Consider the following 23,776-nt stretch of genomic DNA (forward strand, 5'->3'; position numbering starts at 1 on the left):
TAAGAATAATTGCTAGCGTAATTACTTTCCCTTTTCAACTTTTCAATTGTTCACTGCGATCGTTCACGTTATTATACACATCCTTCGGAGCTATCCAATTCTATACAAACCATGTCAGACGGAGCGACAGTGAGCGCGAGAGAGGGAGAAAAACACAGACGAGACGCACCAATGCTTTACTCGCATTTGAACGAAGAGAGGAGAGGCAGGGAGCATATGCACTTTCCACCTTTACGCGCGTGTCGTCTACCTTTTATGCCGTCGAGTGTTTGCGGTTCAGTTTCACTCGTCCCGTGCGCGTAAAGAGACGCGAGATCACTCCGATGCATTCTATTAAGATACCCACGCCATTTCTTCATCTGATGGGTACTGAGCACTTTCGACAAGATTTCGATATACTTCGTTTGGTGGTCGTCTTCATTGAGTCCGCGGATTTTAACAAAATTCTTGCAAACATTTCCTACTTCGCGATACGATGACAATTGTAGCTGACTGCTTCAGTCGGTTCTGCGCTTCAAATCGGGTCAACGTGCAAATAGGACAATTCACACTTGCTTACAAGAGATCCGAGGCAAAAAAGAAGGAGGCTTTAGCGAAATCAGCAACGGAAAAAAGTTCGAGCTGCAGAATAAAAGGCGAACAAAGGTGGCAACAAGACTAGGCAAAAGCAATCAGTAGTATCGGCAGATTGTTCTCCGGCAAAGAAGAAAAAACCAACGTACTACAACAAATATTTTTTAACAAATACTTATTTATTGTAAATTACGTTCATATAAAGAAGTATTTATTTGAATATAATTTATAACACAGACAATTACTATACACTATTGTATAATGAGTATACTTTATATTAGTTTTCTTACCATTTCTGTAAAAGATCGATATTATCTGTTGTACCTTTGAATATATGTCATGACCTACTTGTCAGGGCTGATCAAGAGATTTATTTAGTCTGGATCCTACTGAATGGTCGTTTTTTTCCTATCTACACATTATTTTGAATTGTTTTGTTGACCTTATCAAGATGGTGACAATAGCATCTCCGTTTCTTCTACAATTTTGCGTTTCCCTCGTTATTCCTATCTCAAGGATCGAGGTGCGATCATGCCTCTTCGATAATTTCGAAAATAAGGGCCCGTGTGTAGATTGAAAATAGTCATAAACATAGCAGGATTCCATCATATCTACGTGCTGTTTGTTTTCCTCCCTTGTAACAAATCAGCTTATAGGCGTGACAGAGTCCTGTCATGGTTTTGAGAAAGTGTCACAACCGTGACAAAACCTAGTTTTTCAAAAGTTTTAAATATTATTCTTGCTATAAATGTAAGTACATGTCAGCTTTTTTAGCGTGGACAGCTAGTAGCTTCAGTGCGTACAGGCGCAAGTGTCATCTCGTCAGATAACGATAAGACTGACTTATCGCTAGAGGATAAACCTTAGCAGACAGTGTGAAGTACAATAATAAGGGCTGCAATTCGTTCATGGCATTAATAAATAGAATTTCTTTCAGAAAGATACTCAATTTTAAAAATTCTAATGCGTGAAATTAATGTTTGCATAAAATCAAATCACAAAGATTCAGTCTTCCGCTATTGTAACTAATTAAATAGCTATGCAAACTGTGATTATTCAAACTTCGTAATGTAATTTACTTTTATACATCAGGCTTATCAGATATTAAATTTAAAAATAAATACTCTACTCTAAAATAAAAAATTCACTCTTATTGATTAATTTAATTTAGTACATTAATTTTTTACATGCAAAGCAGGGTATGGTCCATTGGCTGAAAATATGATATTATTTTACATTTAAAAAAAGTAGGTACATACCTTTCTTTCTGTCAAGGAGAGTATAGTTTTTCTAAAATTTAACATGGTAGATTTTTAAATGCAACCCACATTGAAAAAAAAAGTTGCACCATAGAGCACGCATCCTTATGAATATAAAAGACACATTTCATGTGTTTTCTTTTTGCAAAATCTACAAAATTTAAATTTTCTATGACTATTGTAAAATATGTATTAACGTACGTACCTTTTTATAAAAAAGTAGTTTACGCCACCGAAGGTTGCTTTTTATTAGTTACAATAAATTTCTTGCACGTTCATTACTTAATTGTCAGCTGAATATAAGTATTGTTCCTTGTATAAAGATCGAATCTTGTAAATTTAATTTCTATAAAAACTTGTAGACTTATTTGCTCATATGATTATTGATTACGGCGTTCAATGACTAAACAAGATTTCGAGAAAACTAAACAAATGATTATGTATATTAAAGCAATTTTCATGAAACATGAACGAACTCGGAGTAGATTAAACAGTTCTTAATTGTAGAGTTTCAAAAACTGAAGTGGACAATTTTTGAAATCCAACCGCTTTAAAACTGTCCATCCATCTGTTGGTTAAATTTCAGAATCTTATGTTATTACTATGACAACTAACAAACATAACATATTTTGCTGGCTACAGGTGTTGATTACTTTTTACATTTTGCGTAAGTGAAATGTGAAGATATTTGCTCTCTTGGAGTAAGAAATAAAAAGTATAGCTAATATATAATAAGCAGCAAATCTGTATCAGTTTGGTTATTTTTACTCGGTATGTCGAAGGTGTCCGTTTATTCCTATACACTAAAGAGATAGCCAATCAAGTAAATTGAACATACTTTATACAATAATATTAACGCAGTAGTTAGCATGTTAAGTTACCATGTTTATAGTAACATTGATTCCAATAAATATCTCGAGCCATTTTACATTGATTTATTATCGAATAATTATTTACTAATTAACAACGGATATTGAGCATTTCAAATCATAAAATTATTTTATATATGTAGTGTATTTAGAAGTTTATAATTTTCTTTATAACAATTTTGATTTGTTTCAATCATCAAATTGCATATTAATTATATAGTTTGAGATTTTTAATCGTTTCTTAAAATTAGGAAAAGGAAATTTAAATTAAATAGGCTTTCTGTTTTTAGGTTCAAATCAAAAAGCTCAAATTGTTATATAATGTATTCTTATGTACATGGTTCACATTATTTCAAAAATACTTTTGATGTAAAACGACATCACTGTTTAATACTTTATAAAGTAAATTGTGATAATAAATTTTATATAATAATGTATACATCTAATTTCATAGGCCGAGTTACGAATGAGAATTACAATTTTATGTTCTTAATAATTATGCCCGTAATGTAAAATTGTTTACATTACTATCTTGTATAAAAAGTTTGTTAGAAAATTCATAGTTTTACATACCTATGTGTTCATTAGGCAAATCCTAGTAGGATCCGTAGCTGCGTCAAAAATAAATACTTTTTACAATTTAATACTTAAGTTTACCTAAGCTAGTAATGTGAAAATATTTTTGAGTTGTATAAATATTAAACATTATTTTCCAAAGCTTGCATTCACAAATTGTTTAGAATTTTTCAAATAGCATCTGAGAAATATTAAAATAAGAATGACAAATGCGCCGGCTCGTGATTGCAATCACGTGGTTGCTATATATACGTGTGTATATATATATATACCCGGAAAGCAAAAGACACAGACTAAGAGTATTTTCACAAGGACTCTTTAGCACGCGAACGGAAATGCATATGAAGCAAAAGAGTGGAAGGTCACGGCGTCTCACGTACTGATTTTTTCTTCTTGCTTTCGAGCTATGAAAGTTTTGGCGAGGTTATACAGTGTATTGACCCGAACGGTGCAACAGGTTCGAGCATGCGATATTGAGTAAAGCCTATGAACTTATTACTTATACCAAAAATAGTTTGCCCTTCTGGATCCTACGCTCATTCTCTTTTTCTTTATACAATGTCATGTATTTTTCGTAACGCAAGTAATCGATATTTAAACGCGATCGGGAAAGAGTTCATCATATGTGAAATGTTTGCAGATCCGGTTGGCGACGTCGAGCACCTTCGACGAAACAGCTTTTTCGAGGTTCGGTGTCATGCTCTCGATGATCTCTTTACTACTCGACACCAGTACTGAGTTGATTGCTTTTACAATTGGATTGTCGTTTGCGCCGGGCATAAAGTTCGCTGTGTAGTCTTTGACCACCAGTTTGCAAGACATCGTTGGGAAGTAGATGAGAGTCCGACCACGGCGCTCCACTTTTTTGAACCTCAGCGTGACTTTTGATTCAACGTTATCTATATAGATACACATACAATCGTATATGTGATTATTGATGAACGGGGATTATTTCGAAAGCGGAAAATAATTTTTCTCATTGTTTATTTTCAGAAACATATTTCAATTCCGACCTCTCACACGCAAACGATTATTTTTTAGGATGTTTCACTTTTCAGGTCCTTTGGAATACTCTATGAAAATTATGAGAGTCCAAAATATCAAAATGCTTTGGCCTTCAATAATACACATTAAGCTGAATAATTTAGCAGTTAAACTGCTTAGACTGATCGTTAGCGTATCGTTATATTTATGAGCTGTTGACAATATGCACGTGGCTATGCTAATGTCAATAAAATTTAGTCCTTTGACGTTTTCTAATGTCTTTCCACTGCTTTCAAAATATTTTCAATATGTTTTTCGTGGGCACATAAAAATAACTTTATATTATGGCTAAATGTCATAAGTGATTTAAAAACGATAATATAATATATAGAAGTGTCTATAAGAATCAGAATAAGATGGAAAATAATTATTTCGACACTCCGTGCGCAAAGTACGTCTTTCCCGCACGCTCGGCAGAAAACGTGCGTTGAAAATCGCACTTTCCACACGTCGTATCAAAAAATACGGTACGGCACATGTTCGGGAAAGAGTTTCTCGTCTCGTGTCCCCTTCCACCCTCGCTTCGCTCGGGTGTAAACGCCACACGAGACCAGAATCTACTTTCCCGCACTTGTATCGTAATGTACTATTAATTACAAAAATTGAAAATAGAGACGAAGATGAATAATTCTTATAAAGATGTATCACTTCTATCGTGGTTAAGTTTATAAAGTTCAACAGTATATTAAGATATGAGCTGCAAAACAACTATTCAAAGAATTTTTTCAGAGATCGCAAAAAAAATATATCAAGAACATTCAAAGTCAACGAAGAGGAAATTAGTATGAATAGCCCTGAGATAATTAAAAAAAAAAGCAGGTTGGCTACGTTACTTATAGAGGTGTGAATCATCTGTTTTCAATCAGTTTCCTGATTTATAACGCTAAATTTATATGTATATTAAAAACTTATTAACATTTTAACTGACTGTTTTTAATTCAAATTCTACTTTGTGCGCGTGTATTTTATCATTCACGTGAATCTTCGTGTCATGAACTCAATGGGTATCATTGAACCGTCAAATGAACAGGCATATTTGAAGTGAATTCTTAATGTTCTTGACAAAGTAAAAGGATGAGAATCCTATTTTATTATAGTATAATCAAGAACTGGAAATCCACCTCCACTGATTTACGGCATCAACATCGTTAACAAAATTATTGTAACCAATTCACGTACCTGTCGTTATGTCGATGGGTCCTTTTTCATTGATCGGCACAAGAATCTTTGCCTTGACATCATAATCCGATGTCATGAATACTTTTGGGAATAGGATATCCAGGTCAATTGTAGCTTTGTCCAAGTCGACTTTGAGATATTTAATGACGTAGTTGGACAGGCCACGCAATTTAACATTATATGCAATCGCCTTAAAGTCAGCAAGATCGGCCAAAGCAATTTCTTCAACATACAAAGGTTCTAGTGCTGGAACGTCCAGTTCTGGTACACCCGCGCGCATTGTTGGTATCAGATAGCTGACGCTTTCTTTCACACACTCGCTAATTCTTGGGTTGCGCCTACCACATGTTTTGATGTAGGGTGCTGTGAATCATTATGATTTTAAATTTAGTTTTAATTCAAAACGTAATATTCCTTCTTTTAATTTACTCTAATTGCGATCTCATCATGTTCGTGATATGATAAAACATACAATGTTTCAATGTAACTTTAAGAAAATGCAAGATATCAACTGATTGTGAATGTTAATTGTATATCCTGTGCAAACCTCGAATGGTAAATTGTACGTATATCAGAATAATTAAACGTCACGTGGAAACTGGTTTTCACTGAAAAAGTTAATTACGAATGCGAAAAAAGACAATATTTCAAAGCTCCGTTTTATTGTTGATGAAGTAAATGTGGTGAATACTATATATTTTGATATCATTCAAAATATTTGCAATAAAACCTTTTGGAAGACCAATTAGCATTTAATGATTCTATGCATTTCTTTTCTCTGCATTCACGGTTTGCAATCAAGGAGATTTTCTGAGAAATGCAGTCAATGCTGAAAAGCAAGTTTGAAAATCCCGCACTTTGAAGAAAATGACCGAATGTCTCGAAAAGCTCGCAGCGACTAGGGCACCCGTATCAATTAGATGGATCAAGGAAGTGTATTCTAGGGCTACCAGAGTAAACGAAACGACCATGAGCACTTCGGTTGTCTACTTACGAACTTCAGCATGGGCGAGGGTGGCGACGAGTGCCGCGACGGCCAAAAGGCAAATGTGAGTGTGAGCCATGCTTTTGCGGTACAATCTAAGAGCAACTGCCGAAGTGACGAGACGGTGAGGCTATATTTATACTTTCGACTGGTGGCGGCGATTCCACGGCCTTAGAATCACTCCTATTCTGTTAAGTTCAAGGTCATGCAACCCCACCACCACACGGTTCAGGCTTCTCGTCACCTATCGGCTTCTCCCAATTGACTGAGCATTGTTATCACAGCTTGCCCCACTTCATTCCAGCGTTTCTTTCTTTCGCTCTCTGCAACCTCGTCGCTTTATCATCGACCTTCGGACGATCAACTGTCAAAAGTTTAACCGTTGAGCGCTAGATGCCTTCTTTTGCTGTCTCTTTTGACCGTTTATTTTTATTTTTCGATGAAATTTTTGCGATTTGTTAAAAGTTTTCATTCCATCTACAAAAAAGACGATTCGTTTGGTAATGAGAAAAATCCACGAGTCGAAGTTGCAATGGCTATGAATTGGAGAACGAATAACTAAATTCGTGATTGACCTATGAGTCACTCGAAAAACAGACGTAATTATGCAATTAGCAAAGGATAATGCTCACAAGTACACGTATGTACATTTTGCCAACAAACTAAGTTTGCAAAAAAAATTATTCTACGCTTGATTATACATTCGATTGATACGTGTATGTTTTTTTACGACGTCAACCGGCAAAATGATCTTCGCATTGCTATTAAATCGGTCTTAAGGACATCGTCTCATTAACGACTTTTTTCACCATAGTCGAACTTGAAAAATTACTAATCCGTCTGCAAAAGTAGTGTCTCTTTTACTTCAAACTGACGCATTATTTTTTACAGATTATTTTAATTTAGCGTTAGAGTCAGATTTTGCATAACGCAAAAATTGTTCGACTCGATTATTAACAATTTACTTTCTCTTTCGATCCGGTTGTCGGCATGCATTATAATTGCTCAAATTTAGGCATGGGCCTGTTGACTAACGATCAATTAGCCACATTTTTTCAAAGTTCTGGTTTTACTTAAACGTGTTTCCAGAACAAGCTCATTCTTATGATAAATAGTTAAAACTCATGCTTCAGAAACTTTTGATTTATGTTGGCATTAGTATCTTCAAACAAGATGACGAACCGAAGTATAATGAATTCTTATTTCATCTACTACATCTTTGTCGTAAAGCATGCCTATCAATTTGATATTTTATCTCGGTGGTGATTTCATTTATGAATGTCATAACTAAAATTGACCCTAATTATTGGTGAACATAATTTGTGTTTAAAAAGAGCATTATTATCGACCTGCGACAGGCCAATGTCTGGAGATAAAATATAGGTATTTCTTTTCATCATATCAATAATATTGTACTGAAATGAATGTACAAAATTAAAAGATGCTAAAAAAAGTAATACAACATTTAAACGTGTAATACTGATTTGGCGAATCCAAACTGTGAGTTGAGATGAAATAAAAAATGATTTTAGGCGATGAATATCTCGATGAGCATTATGAATCTAAGGCTTAAAATCTAAGGCATAATACGCAAGATTTTCACTATTCGCGTTCATTTGAATGACATAATCGTGTGGCATAATTGTATAACAGCGCTGGCGAACCTTTCGCCGACTAACCCAATGGCCGATATGTTTGGTCGAAACGGCTTGCGATCTGGCCGAGAGCAACTGCATTTTTCGCAATGTCTGGGAGAGCAAGAACCAGCCGACGATGGGAAAGATCCGCGGAAGGAGCTCGCGCGGAGTGGGATTAGAAATGATGGTGTGGACGACGAGGAACGTCGTACGTAACCACCCTGGCGCTCGAGTGCGAATTTTTGCAGTCTGCTGCTCCCATCGCGTGCGCGCGAGCGAGCGGGCGTGTTGCAACGCCTGGTTGTAGCTGGCTGGACCAATGGCTGGCAAGTGGCACGAGGCTATCAACTGCACCGCCGAATGCAATAGCTGAGGAATTGCCGGCTGCTGCTGCTGCTGCTGCTGCTGCTGCTGCTGTTGCTGCCGCTGCCGCTGCTGCTACTGCTGCCAATTCCCCATACTGCGTGCGTGTGGTCGTCGCAGCGCCCGGCGAAACCCGCGAGTCCGATGCCCCGCAGAACACCGGCTGGCCCCAACCGAGTCTCGTCGTCATGTTCCTGCAACTCGCTCGACTCTGGTAACTATAGCTGCACACTTTCGCTTTCTTTGTCTGCCTCGCTCGCTCGCTCGCTCGCTCGCCGTGGCGCGCCGAGAAAGTCAGTGAGTGGCCGACCGGCCGATCGCCGCCGATCTTCTCTGTTCTCTTTTCGGCTCGCGATTACCCGTCCCTGTGCCAGTGAGTGCGCAAGTCGATCCCTAACGCGTCGCGAAAGGGCGATTGCGCGACGAAAGTGCATTCCGCGGTTTGGCGAAATTGCGCCGCGGCCGGTGCTCGTAATTGTAGCGCCGTTCCTCGGTGTGCGTAACTGCGTCTATTTTTCGGGCCTGCTGTTGGATGCTTCGAGACTCTGGAGAGAAAACGGAGAGAGAAGAGGCCAGTGTATGCATGCGTATCTGTGCAATAGCGTCATGGAAACAAACTCAAGAATCCGGTTACAATTCTTTTTTTCTCATTCTCGATCGTCTTCCGTGTTTCGTTTGTATTTTGCCAAGTTCACTGATCGTTCCGTTGTTTTTACGCGTAGAATAATCGCCGAGGCGTGCGTCAGATGATTCTTATTTAAATGTTTAGAATGCTGCTGTCAAGTCTGACGTGGATAATTTTCGGCGGCCTCGTGGGGAATACTATTTTTCGTCAATCAAATCCGGCGTTTAAATCCCGTTTTATCGCATATCGATTTTTTTGGACGCTCGGCCGAGTCGCCTCAGAGAGCATCGTGAAAAAAAGCGTGACATGCGAATGGTCGTCATTGACTCGCTAAACGAAAAGTAAAACATCGTAGTTCTCTCGCGCTATGAAAAACCGGAGGAAAAAAAACCGACAGACACCCGGAAAAGCGTGGAATGCGATAATTGTTGTTTGAGTTGCGCAACGAGCCGAGAGCGAGAAAAACGGCGAAAACGCGCGCACAGGCGGTAACGTTTGTTGTTGTTGTAGCCTGGCGGCGACGCTCATCGCAGCACCGGCGTTCGGGTCAATACGTGAGTACCGCGAGGAAGGCTGTGGTGGCGGTGACTGGGCGGCGGCTCACCAGCTGTACGATAATCTCGACGATATCGAGCTGCTGCCCCTGACCATTCGCCTGCTGCCGCCGCTCATCGATTACGCCCTACAGACCGCTGCTATCTTCTATCTGCTCTTCTTCCATGTGCTCCTGCTATTGCTTGTCGCTTTTCTCCTACATGTCTTTACCGAGTGACGCGAATCCACGCAACCTTCTCGTTCACCGCGCTTTTTCTACGTAATCTACCGCCTGAGCTTCGTCGGAGACCGGCTACTCTCTGCCGCTCCACGGCGGAGAGGAGCGCAATAATGCTGCGCGTTATTTCGTGCAAATACTCGATAGGAAAGTAGCAACATATTGTTGTGCAAGTTTTGTAACGTGCAATCGTTTTCCGTTCAGGAAGAAAAAAATGCGTCGGAATTATCAGCTACACTTCGATGAATTACACGTTACGCGCACAAGTTAGCAAAGTCATTATTGCTAAACACGTGCGCCGCCTTTTACCGCAAAATTTATTATACAATCTTAGGTTAAATGTTCAAAGGCTCACTGTATGAAATTGGACTTGCGACATTATTCACGAAGAACGCTCGTGTGCAACTAGACGTTACCCAGACCGAATTAGGACTTGAGCAATAGTGATGCCTTTTCTTACGAAATAAAACTATTTTTTTTATATTATTTGATTGGCATTATTTTTTTTTTATCACCCCCAAGCAACTAGTCGACGAGATTCGATCGGCAGGTTTCAAAAGATGTGCGAACGCCGCTCCTTCCTGTCCCCGAGTCCTCGATCCACAACCCAAAACCAAAAGCACACGATAAACGATAAACGCCAACGAAATAACGCGAAGATTTGCGCTTTGGGTTCAGCGCCTTACATAAAAGTCTGCAAAAGAACCGATCCAAACATCAACGCGTGCATAACGAATACGATCGAGCTGCTGCGGCCCAAGTTGTCCGAAGGGATTCCCGAGTTGGGTGCACCTGCCATTGAACCTCTCAATTTGGAACAGATAAGACTACTACGTGGACCCACTGGCGCACGCCTCGACATTAATGTTACTGGACTTCAGGTACTTGGTACAATTACAGTCATCGCCATTCTTTTTACTTATCAATTAGATGCACTTTGATATTCCTTTTAACGGAAACGCGCTTTTTTTCTGGTTGACGAGAACAGTGCTATAATATGTGTGAAAAACGGCGTAAGATAAACCTACATTTGCATTCTTTGCATTGTAAATAATGTCATTTCTAACAGTCAACTACAAAGATTCTTACGCACAGCTCCGATCGATTTACTTTTATTCGTCCAGATATTTAAACTAAAATAAGCGTCCCTCTTTTTTCTCACAGTACGTTATCGTTTTTCTCTTCGCTTGCGATTAAAATTAAAATTGCGATTAAAATGACTTAAAGCAATGCAGTACCGGTTGTAAATAACAAATCAACAAAAACGACTCTTAATGCGCCATTCCTTTCGAATCATATGTTCATATCTATTGACATCTAACGTATCTTTTACACTTAGAAAAGTATTCGAGGAAAGAATGCTGATTTCTCAAGTCGGTTAGATTTGCATTGATTTGCATAAAATTCATGACCGGACGTATAAAACTGCTTTTAATAATGAAATGCCCACATTTTATGCAAAAATATATGGCAAAACAGTTTTTCTTCGTGTTTAAAAGATAAAAAAGAACGAAGATCTCTTACGTTTTAATGCGAAAAAGATAATTAATATGAAGACTTGGAATTAAGCTTGCAAAGAAATGTTGTAACGTCGGAATTATGAATAATGACTGCAGTCTTATTTTAATATTGCTCTGCGACGATGTCTGGATTGATTTCAATCGAGTACGTACGTATCGTCATATTTTTCTTCTTCTAGCATATTTAAAGTTATATCTGCTTAAAGTTGATGCACCTCTTAGTCATCGAAGATGGTTGTTATGGATGTGTCCATCAACTATTATCAATTATCAATACGCGCTGAGATACAATCAGCTCAATTTTCCATTTACGTCAACTTCATGAAATTCGTCTACATCTCCACTACATATTTGTCGCATTAAAATCCAATAAATCATTCATTTCTCCATTTGTTATGTTAAAATAGTCGTCCAAATTGACCGTCGGTAAAACGATAATGTGGCATCTGTCACGCAAGGCGAATATGAATTACCGCAGTCTTCGAAAAGCAGTATTTCTGACGGGTGACATTATTACAGGTATTTGGACCTTCGTCGTTCAAAGTACGAGATCTCAAAGCGAATGTCGACGACGTCAAGTTCACGTTCCGCGTGAGTTTTGGCAAATTGCACTTCAAGGGTAAATACTCGATCGATGCAAGGCTGTTGCTGCTGCGGCTCCAAGGAAGCGGAGATCTTAACGGAAACTTTAGTGAGTCTTTGACGCGAGAGTTATTTCCGTCAAGGCTCTTACATGCTTTTCGATCAAAATCAGACGCGATGCCAGAATAATAAAGATTCCTAACGAAGTGAACGTGTCGATTGACTGTTTCAGCTGGTTATGAATCGGACGTTGTGCTGCGAGCTCGCAAAGTTCACCGAGATAACGGCATTTATCTTCACTTTGAGCCCATGAAATTGGCTATATCCATTGGTAGCGCCAAAGTCTATCTCAGCAATCTGTTCGGCGGAGACCCTATATTAGGTAAATTAGCTACCCTATACAACCTGTACCTTGACTATTAGGCTAAATGACCAAATTGTTAAACGCGAAAGAGTATTGGCAAAAGAACGGAGCTGAAACAGAAGGATTGGCAATGATTACGAGTCAAGTCACGAAGTTTGACTCAGTGATGTGGCGGGGCCATCAAGGTCTACGACTTGCTCGGGTCAACGACCCGTCGATAATGTTTTCTTTCTTTCATTTTTTAGCAAACTGTGGTGAACGTCACTCCTAAATGGTGTATAATTATCATTATCGATAGGCACCCAGCACCTTAACCGCTTGATAACATTTTATTAGCCACGCGTATGGCTTTGACGCCTCGTCGCTTGTGTAAATTCGTTGAATTTCAATTTCAGGTCCCGTCAGTAACGAGATATTGAACGCCAACAGCGCCGTATTTCTCGACGAGCTGAGACCAGTTCTGGAGACTTCATTATCAGACCTTTTCACCAATGTAGCGAATAAAATCACAGAAAGCTTCACGTACGACGAGCTCTTTCCCAAAGATTAAAAATGATGGCAAGTTTACATACTCGCGCTGACCTCACCACGCTCACCACGTCTCACGTCGTATGATCATCGTCGTACAGTTGTTGTCCGCGCGTAACGAAATTTACGGGGTTACAAAATGGTCGGTTACACGAAGAACAAGTCGTATTTATCGACAGTAACAATAAATCACATTTATTCGGGATTTCGTCGTCATTTCTTCAAAATTCAGCGTTGTCACGCGACGAAAGCTGTTTCTCGCTCACTAATCCACCCGAAGCTGTTTCCTATCGGTTGCGGGATCCGTTCTCTCTCTTTTTCGTTTAAATACGTTATACTCACACATGTGCATGTAAAGAATTTAACTGATCTTTGTACAATTAGGGAATAAAGAAAATGATGAAACAAACGATTCCACGTTGCTTTTTTAGCTCGACATTCATACACGAAGCGAATTCGAATAATAATTTAATACTGACGCAAAATGTTCGTCCGACGACCAGGCATTTCGTCTTGCTGCGAACTATCTTACTACTGTCTTGGTTAGAATGGAATGAAAAATGACTGCGACAAAGACAAACAACCAACGATAAACATAGAGCAAACGTAACAAAACGCAGGTAACAATACGGTCAACTAGAAAGGTACTAATTCGTCTTTGGCGAAAACGCTGAGCGCCCTGGCGACCAATGCTCTGCCGACGGTTGCAGCGGTGTCTTCGACTATAGGACTGGCGATGTCGAGGACCAGTCTGGGATTGGAGTTGAAGAAAGTTGCTGCTGCATCGGCTAAAGAATCACGAAAGAATGATGAAATTAGTGGCGTACTGACATTGGAACGTGCAATTTCATAATTGATAAGGGAAATCCAAAAATTTTTATGACCGTACGAGACTTTGTTAGGTAATCAAGTCGTCGGTGCAGCTGTATACTTATAGCATGAAAATTGTAGTTCATACGATTCAAAGATAATTTGTTTCTGGAATTTATTGACTGCAACTGCTTTGTTTGCATTCTAAATTATCTGCTATTAACTGCTATTAACTTCTTATCTTAATTTCAGAGGTTTGCCCCGATCGGTTTTAAAATTACATACACTAATCGATGCAGTTAACTCGCTAGCGATCAAAGAAAGAGCGACTCATGTTCCTTATTTCTCGAACGCTTCGCGAGTTTGAGATTGGGTTCGGTTGGATTAATGAAAATCATCCTTACCCGTAAGCGTGTGAGCTGGTGGTGCCTTGAGCTTGATATTGCCACTGCCAACGCGAATTTTCGTCTGAAGCTTGTCGAGCTCGAGGCGTTTGACGCCAGTCTTGTCGGTCACTGCCTTGGCACGAGCGCTAACTCGAACCTCGGTATTCGCTGCGAAGAGAAAGAAGCGAATTCGCGATGATTGTAATACCGGGCGATCGCGTAATGCGCCATCGCGTGCTATCTCGTTAACCGAAGCGAGCGTAGGATCGTTCGTTTAACTGCTCGTTGCCTTAACGCTGACGGCTCGCGCTTCCTAGTCTCTAAACAATGAACTAACGCAGAAGAGCAACGAGTCTTTCTTTGCGGTAAAAAAGCGCCTCGACAAGCCGAGTTGCCGCGCGGCAAAAGCGACGACGATTGGATAACGAACGAATAGGTAGCGGTCCTACGCTCCCTAAGTGGAGCAAGTCAACTTTGTCGGCGACTTCCTATGCATTGCTCAATGGGGCATGACTGGTAGATCCGCTTTCACCGTAATAGGTCTCGATTTTTCTGTCTCACGATCGATCTTACGGTCGATCGATATTCGCAAAACTATCCGCGGTCAAACGGATACTCACTAAAGTTGCCCTTAAAGCTGCCGACTCCGCTGAGAGGCAGGAGCAGGAGTCTTCCGTGAACGTCGTAGTTGCCCTTGACGTGAACCTCGGGCAAGTGGATCTTGAGGTAGACGGCCAGCTGCTCGGGCTTGGCGTCGATCTCATCGACCAGATAGTTCGAGGCACCGAACACTTGAATTTGGCTCATGTTGGCTTTGATGTTCAGTGCCTCGAGGTTGCGATCGATGCTCAGCGACGGCAACAGTAAGGGGTCGAGGGCTGGCAATTTCATCGCCGGTATGCCTTTGGCGAGGAACGGCGTCAGAATTTCCAGCTGCTTGAGGACGCACTTGTTGAACTCGTTCGGTTCCGACTTTGGACATGTTGTTACGCCAGGCGCTGCCGATCATACGAATCATTTACTGCTCATCTTCGGAATGACGTTATTGGTCTCTTCTAGCCTAATGTCAATAATGCCAATCGGAGCATCAACTGACAAACTGACTGAGGAGCGTCCGAAATGGGGCTTGCGAAGGGATAAGAAAATTCAGCTGTTTTCGCGTCTCGAAAACTAATTGCCGTTCGACCAAGACAGATCGCACGGCGCTCCGCGAAAGGAGGACAGGTGGAGTGCAGCGATGCATACGCTTGGCGGAAAAAGGAGCGTTCGAACGAAAATCGAAAGTGGTGCGCGCACCGCCCATAGAAAGCGAAGGCGAGCGGGCTTTTTCCACGTTTCTTTTTGCAGTCGGTTCATCGATTATTAAACTTTTATGATTCAGTTCGTTTGCAGTTAGTCTTGGCACGCGAACGCCGCTCTCGATACTTGCTTTCGAAAGCCAAAGTATAATGAACGATTGTTCGTAGCTCGGTTTTGTCATTACTTTTTACGTGCACTTTGGAATGAATGCATTGATTCCACGGGCGTTTACCTCTCCTTATTTCGATGACTATCAATTAATTTGAACTTTGACCGTTTTTAATTGCTTTATTAACGTACCAATTGAAATGTAACTTTCAAGTTACAGATGAAAGTAAAAGTACAATTAAAATTTTTAAGTTGAAAAATATAATGAAATGTTGAAGCATGCGCGTTATTAAGAATTTACGATTGATTTCTTTTGGTATATATACATATGCACTCAGTTAATGAAAAATTAAACGGTTCCTCGCACGACTTACTTTAAGTGCATTTTCATCGTGCGTTTGCAAAATTTTACGCACACTGTAACTGTAAATCTAATTTTTATAATAAATATAAGTAACTAGACGTGAAATGTCACTTATTCGGACTCTAATGACAGCTCGTTTCTGTTGTCGTAGTAAAAAAAAAAGAAGAAGATTTGAAAAGACGATGCAGACTCACGTAGCTTGGCAAAGGAGAGCTGGACAAGGCAGAGGATCGCCAAAGAATAGTAAGCAATCATGACGATGACAGATAAACAACGGCACTATTCGCGGACGTACTCAGCACGAAAATGCTGACGATGGTCCTGGCGCCGGCGTATATATATAAAGTAAAGCTGCACTTTCTCCGGCGACGTCGACTCGATGCGACGCGACACCGGAGCCCCACTATTCCTCTGCTCGTTCTCTCTTGCACTCCCTTCGATCAGTTAACACGCTAGACTGCCTCGCGATCATGTCAGGGACATATTTGCACTACGCGGCTTAGATGCGCGTCAATGTCCCCGTTTTATGAAAATCCTTCCGCTCGACCTTCCAGCGCCGGATGCCACCGCAGAACTTTGCGTGAAAATTGATTGCGTTTAATTGCCGAGCATCGCGTGATTTTTTTTTCTTTTTCTTCTCTTCGCACTCTTATGCAAGTTTTATTGAATCTATCCGACGCCATGGCTTATGCCAATGACGACTAAATTACACAGTTCTGCTGCTGCGCCTCGTCGCGGTGCGATCTACGAGTATTTCGAGCTTGCGTCGCGCCTGCGAGGATTTCCGAGCGTGTTGTCAGGCTGATCGCTTCGCGGATACTTCAACTTCGTTTTAAAAAGCTCATCGAAGAGAGCAAATTTTTTGCTTTCGTTGCGTAAAAAGCCTCGGCTTTATCGCGGTTTCGTTTCATAATGGGAGACAGATTTACGATGGTTTTCGATTTCCAAATGACTTTTTTGCATTTTCCAATTGCTACTTTCGCATGGAAAATCACTATTTGATTAACCATTCAACGTGTCGTCTACACGAGTGTATCCATCGACAGGCTTATCTACAACTTTTTTATACTATCATTTTATGCAACTGTAACTTGTGTACTTAATCAACGTACATTGCAGTCTCGGCAAGTGACTTATAAATCAGATTTTTTTCTGGTGTATTATTCATTTTTCCCAATTATCTTATTTGCCCTTTTTAATTACTCCGTAGACCGTCCAACGTTAGAATGGAATTTGGGTTAATGACCGACATAAAAAAATACATTGTCGAGTAAGAGAGAAAAAAATCTCGTTTCATTATCCAATTCATTGGCTTGGAGAAATAAAAAAAATAAGAATAGAGTTCAACAGCGGCGAGTCACAATTTGCGTAGAAAAGCAGGCGAAGAAAATGGCAACGAATGAATGAATCAGTACAAGTTGATGCTCGCAATAAATAAATACCCTTACAAATATCGCGTCGATAATACTTTTAAGATAGAAAAGAGACAAGCGTGTAGTGGCACCGTTTACGATTTCTCGATCACTGGCAAATTTTTATACATTTTGTAAATCATCGCCTCGGCATTGTTGTCTTCGTTGAGGGCTTTGGTTGCCAGGTCATCGGCGATCATCGCGGCGACAGCCTCCGCGGCCAGCAGACCTGTAAAAGCGACATTAATTCAATTTTACACTCTGTCGCAAAACGACACTTGGCCTCGGTTACTTCTACGGGAATATTTATTGGCATTCGTCTGATAAGTTGTGCAAAGCAATTAAGCCGTTTGCTGGCAAGCCACGGAAAGCCGCGGACGGTTGGCCGGCAGTGCCCTCTCCCCCTCCCCCCACAAAGTACTTCTCGAACTTTTAGATCAAACGACTAGGAGAGTTTATTCCGTCGAAATGATGGCTTTTTTTCTCACGGAAATGAAGAAAGAAATTTGCGCGCTTTCGAAATGCAAGCGAATCTCTCGACAACTCACGCGTGCTTATATGCGCCAGTAAGTAGCGGCGCACTCGCATTACGCGAGAAGAGAGGATTATGAGCGCGTAATCGCCGTATTTTCCGTTTACATAATATCGCTATGGGCCTGGTAATAACTGGCGACCGACGATCTCGTTCTTGAGCATGCACGGTCCATTGACGCGACAACCACCGCACGGTGACGAGATTTATTTTGCCGTTCGCTTCCACGTAATAATAAAGAGAAATTGTCCACTCGTTTAAATTCATTCTGCTTGAGTGCTGTAATTATTACCGTGAGATAATATGCTGCCAAGTGGTCCGTTTTCATCCATTCCCTGCAATCGCAGTTTGCGGTCTTTGGATAAAAGTTTGGCTCGCGCAGCACGCACTATCATCGTCTTGTTATCCACCCTCTTCAGCTCGACGGTAAAGTCAGCGACCACGTCGGCTAGAACGACAAAGCATTTGCGCGGTTTACTCGATCAATACCATTTCTGAACTGCTGCTCGTTGAATGCTCGATAAATAAATAAATTAATGCGCATAACATATTTCGCCTGCTATTCGATCGAATGAAGGAAACGATCGTAGCTTGATTGCGCACGTCCATCACAAGTCCGCTAAAATTACAAAGGAAATTAATAGTACGTCACTGCAATAAAGCACGTTACGTGAACAATGAAAAGCTAAACGAGGAAAACGATAAACATTCTGATTTCTCCGAGAAATTACCGCGATCATTAAATGGGCTCACGTGCGCGTACGCGAGGATGCGCCGAACGCACGATCCTGCGAAGGAAAGCCCCCGACGAAGCCACACGACGAGGCGTCGACGCGTGCGAGGAGTTCGCGCAACGCGGCTCGACGTTAGGCGCGCCGCAGCTTTGCTCGAAAGCCGAGCGCAATTACGTAAGCGTCGCGCTATACTCACTGAAATTTGCGCCGAGGACGCCAGCGCCTCTCAGCTGTCTGCGCCCGACTTTGCCCGTCAGCGCGTAATTCGACTTCACGCTCAATTGCGGTATGCGCAGCCTCACCACCACGTGCATCAGGTCGTCCTGCGCCGGGCCAAACGGAAAACAAGCGTTAGCAGTATCGCGAGGTGGGGCGAGAAAACAAAGGGGCACGCGTCCCGTCACCTCGTCTCGGTCGTTGCTGTGCTGGCGCTTGTTGCGCCCCGGGCCCTCGCTCGTCGCCTTGCTGTCGTTCGACAGATTGCCGAAGTGATAGATCAACTCCATGCCCTCCTCGTAATAGCCTTGCTGCTCTTGATACTCCTCGGCGTACCTCAGAAGGTCCCTGATACGACCCGCGTCAACGGTAACACGAGCTGCGTCGTTGCGCTGGTGCAGCGATTGGCCGTTTGTGTAGTTGTATACGCCGTCGCGGCTGCTCGCATCCTGTTCCTAGACAAATCCGAGACTTTGAATCTCTTCCGTTTGCTCTTGTGCTAGGCGTAGTATTATTATTTTTACCACGAAGCCGAATTGCCGGGGATCGGTGTCGGAATCTACTTGGAATTTACCAGAACGCAATTTGGTTCCCTGTTTAGCGGGAGACGCGTAGACAATGTCGACGTAGCTCGGCTGCTTTTCCAAGCGTATCTCCGGAGATTTGTATGGTTGAAACTCCTCAAAATATTGCGGGGTTGTTGCCTCGGTGTACCTTGTTGACTGACTCGCTCGGTTCTTCAGTTGGTCCCTGAAAGACAAAGTTTCATAGCGTAAGCTAGTTCTCAGCGCGGACCCGGCGCTACTTTCATTTGTACCTTTCGTTTCCGGCTTGCAGCGAGAATGCTCCGTTGTTAAAGTTACCCGAGTAATTAACCCCGAAATTGTTAGACTGTCCCTTGATTCCCGACTTTTCAGTTGAAAATCTAGCACCTCCCGCTTGAGCTCTCACTTCGTAGTTTTTGGAAGATGATCCATAACGTTCACCATATTGTACTCCATATTCATTTCCAGCCTTGATGGCAAATTCATTCTGGGGTTGTTCGTACTGTTCAGTTACACTTTTCGGTGAATATCGATATTGCGGTTGTCCAGTGGTGCCGTAAGCATCGTCACTCTGGGCCTCAACTGAGAACGGGCCAGCTTTGTAATGGCCGGAGTAGTCCAGTCCGGAACTGCCTCCTTTAATGGAAAACTGATTCGGACGTTGTTTGGTAGTACTATAGCTGCTATCTTTGACCGAGTACGGATACTGTGACTGTTCAGTTGTTGGGTAGGTCCCGCCATGTTGAACGGGGACCGGATCCTTCTTGAAGTTAAATGCATAGCTCATGGAAGGTCTTGCGACGTTTTTCGCTTCAAATTGATGTTGTGGGTGAACAGTGCTTCCGTAGTTGCCGGAATACGAGTCAGTATTGTAGCTTCCAGTGTAATCTATTTGAGAGTTGCCGGAATATTGGTTTTGCGGATATCCAGTCGTTCCGTAGCTTTCACCGCGTTGACTACCAACTGAAACTGGACCTTTTTTGTAATTGGTTGAGTAACTCAGTCCAGCACCTGGAGTCCCTTTGACGGAAAAGTGATTTTGTGGCTGAGGATGAATAGTACTTCCGTAATTATCTTCATTTCGAGCGTTAACAGCAAACGGCCCAATGTTGTAGTTGCCGCTGTAACTGAATCCAGAGTTACCATTTTTAATTGAAAATTGATTAGGTCTTTGATCAGCCGGTTGAGCGTTGCCATCGAAATCAGCCGAGTACTGTACTGCTCCATTTTGACCATCCTTCACTCCGTATTGCGACTGTGAAACGCCCCCAAACTGAGCCTTGATTCCATAACGGGGAGTAGCTGCTTGCTCGTTATAATTCACACGGCCTTGGTAATGTCTCGATTCCGTGTCGTATGGATATTGTTGTTGAGGTTGCGATGGATAGTTCTGAGCTGTTCCTGATCTGACTCTGGATGCGTAATTGGGCTTGCAGGCACCTACACATGGTCGGGGAAGGTCACCTTGGGTATTGTGGTAGCCGTGGGTGTAAACAACTCGAACTTGAGATGGAATCTTCGGCGTGGACTGTTTCAACGATAAAACAGAAAGCTTATTATGACGTGGATTAGTCGAGGCAAGGCAAGGATTAAAATATTTCATGAAAAGATTAAAGGTAATATTTTACTCACGTTCATCATAACTCTCACGTCTCCATAAGTGGGTTGTTGGTGAAGTTGAAATACCGTGTCTTCGCCCTGCTCCCGATCGTATTCTCTTCTAACAGCGAACGACGAATTGTAGTTCCTTCGGCTCTGCTCGTTTTGCGTATTCGCTTTCAGCAAATCCGCTTCCGAAGCAGCTTTCATGTCAACAGGGTCGTACAACACGAACCGATCAAAGTGCTCACTGGCATTCAAATCTCTATCCTCGCTGTTGGACTTTGGTTCCTTGACGAGCGTGTGGAACCTGTATCTGATCGAGTCCGCGTCGCTTGCCTCGTTATAGCTGACGTAACCAGCCTCGTTATCACTGAGATTTGATTGTAGCTGTCCACGCACGATTTGGACACTTTCGATCTTGGAATTGTTCAATCCAGCGATCTCGAGGTTGCGCAGTAGCACTCGATAATTCGTGTCACCCTCGGATTGGTCGACCTTGATTATAGGTACATGCAGAGGATCAATTTTGCCTAGCCTACGGAAACCACCGTTGATCACTCGTGACCACAATTCCCGGGGCATCTGCAAAAGGTCCGAGTCAGCGTAACTCGCCAACGCGAGGCACAATGTCACCGCAATCAACTTCATTGTCTTCAAAAATGCAATATCCGACACGGTACGTTAATAATAAGAATAAAATAAACAATCAGCCTGAAAGTTAATTTGATCGGTACTCTAGCCTCCTCGCTTGCCAAAAGTGAAAAGGTTCGTAGAAAGTGAAGAGTAGCAGACAGGCAATCGGACAGATGAATAGAATGGTCCAGCTGATCGCCAGGCGCATCCAACTGAGCTGCGTGCAGTCCTATACGGATGGCGCGGTTGTTCGCAGCTACGCCAGCGAAAGAGCCGAGCTTTCTAAAAGCTACAGTAGAAGAAAAGGAGAACGAATCGCGTGGGAAGCAGAGCCGCGCGAGTGCAGTCGTCGGATGGACCAGCTGCAGTTTTTATAGTCGATCGTGGAAGGGCGTTCGTCTGCGAGCAGTCGATCTGGGCCACGGCGCCGCTCGGACAAATGTGCGTGCGCCGCGAGCGTTGGCTCTAGGCCTCGCATTAGTCAGGCGATCTTTTCTGCGGGCGATTTCCTTAACGTCGCGTCGCTCGTCGCGCTTTTTCTCGCGCGGAGCGAGCCGCGCACAATGGGGGGCAAGGCTTCGCGCCGCTAACCTTTCTCTAACGCATCGCCGCGTTCGTTTCGGCGACGGCGACGCAGGTGGGGCGCCTCGATTCCACGCTCGAGCGGCTCGTCATTTGTCACGCCGAGCACTGATCGACGAGGGTGTATCACGTCTGACCTCAGCGGGTGATCATCGACGCGAGCTTTTTTCCAGAACGACGCCTGTCTTTGCGGCGCTCAACGGCTATTGTCTATTTTAAGCGTTTTTTCGTCGCTCAGCTCGCGCGAGAGAGCTAAGTGGCAAATTAATCATTACGCTCGAGCGTTCGCGAGCAGGCATTGCGGAAAGTGGGTCGATCGATGACGCCGTTTTGATCGCCTCGCAAGCACCGTCGGCAGCGGCGGCAAAGCGCGCCAACTGCTCTGGATAGCCACAAAGTACGAGAATAGAACGGCAATTTCAAGGTGCACCAAGCGCGCTTAATTGTTTCGCGCCAATTGTCGCGACAGTTTTTACGGTGTGTGACTCTTGGCGCAATTGCTTTCTCGAGCCTTCCAGGAAGATGACCAAAAAAAAGCGATGATTAAGCTCTGGCCCGAATTTTTCGTCCGAGTGACAAACAGCTTGAAACGTAAATACGCTACTGGCGCGTGCTTGTTTGTTGGGTGTCATTGCGGCAACCAACAGATGAAAAATGCGAACGTCAGCCAGCTGCTGACAGTGCGTTTCAATGTGGTGTTCTGGGACACTTTCGCCGAGAAAAAGGAGAATCAGTTGGTTCGCCGTCATGACGCTCAACGGACGACCGGCGGCGTTCCGCCTCGCTTTCGCTGCGGTGGTTTTCGGATCCTACGTGCAAGCCACACCCGAGATACGTGAGTACACTTGCGCGTGGTTTCCTCGGGCGAGGCAACGCCGAACGTTCATTTGCTTGATGTTCACGACAGCCTCGTTTTTGCGAATATGTCGTCGGAGCGATCCTCATCTGAACGAGTGCGTGAAGCACAGCGTGAACTCGCTCCGGCCCTACCTGAAATCGGGCATTCCGGCGCTTCATATCCCGCCGTGCGAGCCGCTGAATGTGCCGGAGATCGAGCTTAGCCAAGCCTCCGGACCCGTATCCGTCAGCTCTAGTTACTCCAACATCGAGATCTGGGGCGGCACCGAATTCATACTCAAGAGCGTCAAGTAAGCAAATCCCTTCGTTCGCCCGAGTCTCCTTGTCTCCTCTCCTGATCTCCGATCATTTTCTCCATGTAATCGTTGCCCGCGCAGACTCGACTTGGACAAATCGCGCATTCGGCTCAAACTCAATATCCCCCGGCTGGAGATGCAGGCCGATTACACGATGCAAGGCAAAATCCTGATGCTACCGATAATGGGCCACGGCCGCGCGCTGGGCAACTACACCGACATAGACGTCATCACGACGATCCAGGGCGAGCGCTACCAGGACCGCAACACGAGAAAGACGCATTTCCGCGTGCTCGAGTTCTACTGTGATTTCGACGTCGGCCACGCCAACATTCACCTCGACAATCTGTTCAACGGCGATGAAACTCTCGCCGACGCCATGAATCTGTTCCTCAATGACAACTGGAAGACCGTGGCCGCGGAAATCAAGCCTGGCTTGGAGGACACCGTTTCCAAATTGTTCAAGAATTTCTCCAACAAAATCTACGCAAAGTATCCTCTCGACACTCTGCTGCCACCGTGA

General features: G+C 42.9%; 5 protein-coding genes across 6 annotated transcripts; 2 read left to right on the forward strand and 3 right to left on the reverse strand.

The window, feature by feature from the left end:
- Window positions 1–3,012: 3,012 nt before the first annotated feature.
- LOC131671029 (putative beta-carotene-binding protein) lies at window positions 3,013–6,649 on the reverse strand. The gene is made up of 3 exons (XM_058947138.1): window positions 6,495–6,649; window positions 5,501–5,863; window positions 3,013–4,176 (listed from the first exon to the last, which is right to left on the reverse strand). Exons 1-3 carry the CDS (start codon window positions 6,562–6,564, stop codon window positions 3,872–3,874), a joined length of 738 nt encoding a protein of 245 aa, XP_058803121.1. The 5' UTR covers window positions 6,565–6,649; the 3' UTR covers window positions 3,013–3,871.
- Window positions 6,650–8,326: 1,677 nt separating this feature from the next.
- LOC131671020 (putative beta-carotene-binding protein) lies at window positions 8,327–12,899 on the forward strand. 2 transcript variants are annotated; one of them, XM_058947130.1, is made up of 6 exons: window positions 8,329–8,699; window positions 9,621–9,664; window positions 10,561–10,763; window positions 11,922–12,093; window positions 12,217–12,366; window positions 12,744–12,899. In XM_058947130.1, exons 1-6 carry the CDS (start codon window positions 8,674–8,676, stop codon window positions 12,896–12,898), a joined length of 750 nt encoding a protein of 249 aa, XP_058803113.1. In that variant the 5' UTR covers window positions 8,329–8,673; the 3' UTR covers window position 12,899. The 2 variants fall into 2 exon arrangements, with proteins under 2 accessions (XP_058803112.1, XP_058803113.1); XM_058947129.1 differs by having other exon boundaries at window positions 8,327–8,699; window positions 9,621–10,763.
- A 145-nt stretch (window positions 12,900–13,044) lies between these two features.
- On the reverse strand, window positions 13,045–16,240 carry LOC131671026 (circadian clock-controlled protein daywake-like). Its single transcript, XM_058947136.1, has 4 exons — window positions 16,038–16,240; window positions 14,693–15,070; window positions 14,091–14,240; window positions 13,045–13,664 (listed from the first exon to the last, which is right to left on the reverse strand). The coding sequence occupies exons 1-4, from the start codon at window positions 16,096–16,098 to the stop codon at window positions 13,513–13,515; spliced, it is 741 nt and encodes a 246-aa protein (XP_058803119.1). The 5' UTR covers window positions 16,099–16,240; the 3' UTR covers window positions 13,045–13,512.
- Window positions 16,241–16,965: 725 nt separating this feature from the next.
- On the reverse strand, window positions 16,966–21,532 carry LOC131671067 (uncharacterized). Its single transcript, XM_058947195.1, is given in 7 exon segments — window positions 16,966–17,484; window positions 18,080–18,235; window positions 18,718–18,844; window positions 18,926–19,230; window positions 19,318–19,487; window positions 19,555–20,810; window positions 20,915–21,532. Coding segments are annotated over 7 exon segments (2,766 nt in total). The 3' UTR covers window positions 16,966–17,350.
- Window positions 21,533–22,829: 1,297 nt separating this feature from the next.
- Window positions 22,830–23,776, forward strand: LOC131671021 (protein takeout-like). The gene is made up of 3 exons (XM_058947131.1): window positions 22,830–22,934; window positions 23,007–23,247; window positions 23,335–23,776. Exons 1-3 carry the CDS (start codon window positions 22,847–22,849, stop codon window positions 23,774–23,776), a joined length of 771 nt encoding a protein of 256 aa, XP_058803114.1. The 5' UTR covers window positions 22,830–22,846.

This window comes from Phymastichus coffea, unplaced genomic scaffold (assembly GCF_024137745.1).
Source record: "Phymastichus coffea isolate CEN01 unplaced genomic scaffold, Cenicafe_Pcof_1.1 PCOF00118, whole genome shotgun sequence".
Lineage (NCBI taxonomy): Eukaryota > Metazoa > Arthropoda > Insecta > Hymenoptera > Eulophidae > Phymastichus > Phymastichus coffea.

Coding starts and splice junctions, on each gene's coding strand:
- LOC131671021 (XM_058947131.1), top strand. CDS start 22,847: ATGACGCTCAACGGACGACCGGCGGCGTTCCGCCTCGCTTTCGCTGCG. Junction 22,935..23,006: donor GCAAGCCACACCCGAGATAC/GTGAGTACACTT, acceptor TGTTCACGACAG/CCTCGTTTTTGCGAATATGT. Junction 23,248..23,334: donor TTCATACTCAAGAGCGTCAA/GTAAGCAAATCC, acceptor TTGCCCGCGCAG/ACTCGACTTGGACAAATCGC.
- LOC131671020 (XM_058947129.1), top strand. CDS start 10,443: ATGTGCGAACGCCGCTCCTTCCTGTCCCCGAGTCCTCGATCCACAACC. Junction 10,764..11,921: donor TTAATGTTACTGGACTTCAG/GTACTTGGTACA, acceptor ACATTATTACAG/GTATTTGGACCTTCGTCGTT. Junction 12,367..12,743: donor CGGCGGAGACCCTATATTAG/GTAAATTAGCTA, acceptor TTTCAATTTCAG/GTCCCGTCAGTAACGAGATA.
- LOC131671029 (XM_058947138.1), bottom strand. CDS start 6,564: ATGGCTCACACTCACATTTGCCTTTTGGCCGTCGCGGCACTCGTCGCC. Junction 5,864..6,494: donor CCTCGCCCATGCTGAAGTTC/GTAAGTAGACAA, acceptor AATGATTCACAG/CACCCTACATCAAAACATGT. Junction 4,177..5,500: donor ACCCATCGACATAACGACAG/GTACGTGAATTG, acceptor GTATCTATATAG/ATAACGTTGAATCAAAAGTC.
- LOC131671026 (XM_058947136.1), bottom strand. CDS start 16,098: ATGATTGCTTACTATTCTTTGGCGATCCTCTGCCTTGTCCAGCTCTCC. Junction 14,241..14,692: donor CAGCTTTAAGGGCAACTTTA/GTGAGTATCCGT, acceptor TTCTCTTCGCAG/CGAATACCGAGGTTCGAGTT. Junction 13,665..14,090: donor ACCAGCTCACACGCTTACGG/GTAAGGATGATT, acceptor GTGATTCTTTAG/CCGATGCAGCAGCAACTTTC.